The 1,304-nt window shown below is 55.5% G+C and overlaps 1 protein-coding gene across 1 annotated transcript in view; it reads left to right on the forward strand.

The window, feature by feature from the left end:
• P2RX3 (purinergic receptor P2X, ligand-gated ion channel, 3) overlaps positions 1-1,304 on the forward strand; it is a 32,829-nt gene that overhangs the window by 28,621 nt on the left and 2,904 nt on the right. The window contains exon 9 of the mRNA XM_010842230.1: positions 1,232-1,304. Within this exon, the coding sequence (XP_010840532.1) occupies positions 1,232-1,304 (73 nt within the window). The remainder of the gene's footprint in view (positions 1-1,231) is intronic.

Genomic DNA, 1,304 nt, shown 5'->3' on the forward strand with positions numbered 1-1,304 from the left:
GACAGTTTGGAAAGCAAACATCCCTGGGAGGGGCGTCGTGTCAGTCGCTGGACACTTCCAGGGACTGAGCTTCTCAGCTGTCCTCTGTTCTGGGAGAGGCCCGGGAAACGCACTGGCTTTAGAAACCAAAAGATAAATGCAATTCAAGTCCTTGCTGACAGTGAGACGGCAAGTACACCCCTTCACCACCACAGGTATCCCTAAATGGTATGATACCCACCTCACTGTGTTCAGTGAGAATGAAATGTGATCACTCTGATCAGTCTTCCGCGTGGTTCCGGGCACACAGCAGAGAAAGCTCAGAGAGCGAGTTCTTGAAAAGGAGTGGAGGAGGGGCAAATCCAGCATTAGGTCTCGGCCAGGTGAGTCACCCTGGACCAGTCATTTAACCCCTAGAGCCAGTCACACCCTTATCCCGCTGGCTTATGAGATTCAGTGTCTAAAAGCATTTATTATCATCATCATCTCAGCCACCCCTGTGTCATGAGGGATCTTAGTTCCCTGACTAGGGTTCAAACCTGCATCCCCTGTATTGGAAGCACAAAGTCCCAACCAGTGGACCGCCAGAAAATTCCTAAAAGCACTTTTTAAAGCCGCTCTACAGAGCACTTTCGGAATCAGTGTATTCCTTCACAGTGTCGGCACCAGGGAGCCTCTCCCCAGGCTTTCTTTGTTCCAGACCCTGTTCTCAGCCCCTGACAAGTGTGACTTCATTGTTTTCATAGAAGGACTTCTGTATTATGCTTACTCACAGATGAAGGAATCGACTCTCAGAGAGGTTAGTGACTGTCCCAAGTTGGGCGGCTGGCAAGTCGCAGAAGCAGGCTTTGAATCCAAGCGGGCCGAGACGCCCACGGCAAGGGGCACACCCGCCTGGGAGAGGACTCCCAGAGAAAGAGAACCGCGGAAGCCTGGAGTCCAGCTGGGCTCATTGGCCTCCACGTCACACTCACTTAGAGGAGTCATTCAGAAGGCAGCCTCCCGGGACCTAGTCCTGAGCTGCTGGTTCTCTGGGTTCAGGGCCGGGCCTGGAATCTGCCTCCTTAACAAACCCTCCAGGTGATGGCTGTGCAGGCGGCCAGCTGACCACACGGGGAGGACCGCGGCCCGCCCCACCGTCGGGCAGGGCTGGGCTGTGAACGAGGGCTGCAGGGCTCCAGGGGACCCTGAGGGTTCAAGCAGGAGAGACGGGAGCCCGCAACGAGCCTGCGCCTTCCCCTCTGGCCTCCAGGTTCGCCAAGTACTACAAGATGGACAACGGCAGTGAGTACCGCACCCTCCTCAAGGCTTTCGGCATCCGCTTC

The sequence above is a fragment of the Bison bison genome, unplaced genomic scaffold (assembly GCF_000754665.1).
Source record: "Bison bison bison isolate TAMUID 2011002044 unplaced genomic scaffold, Bison_UMD1.0 scf7180017864173, whole genome shotgun sequence".
NCBI lineage: Eukaryota > Metazoa > Chordata > Mammalia > Artiodactyla > Bovidae > Bison > Bison bison.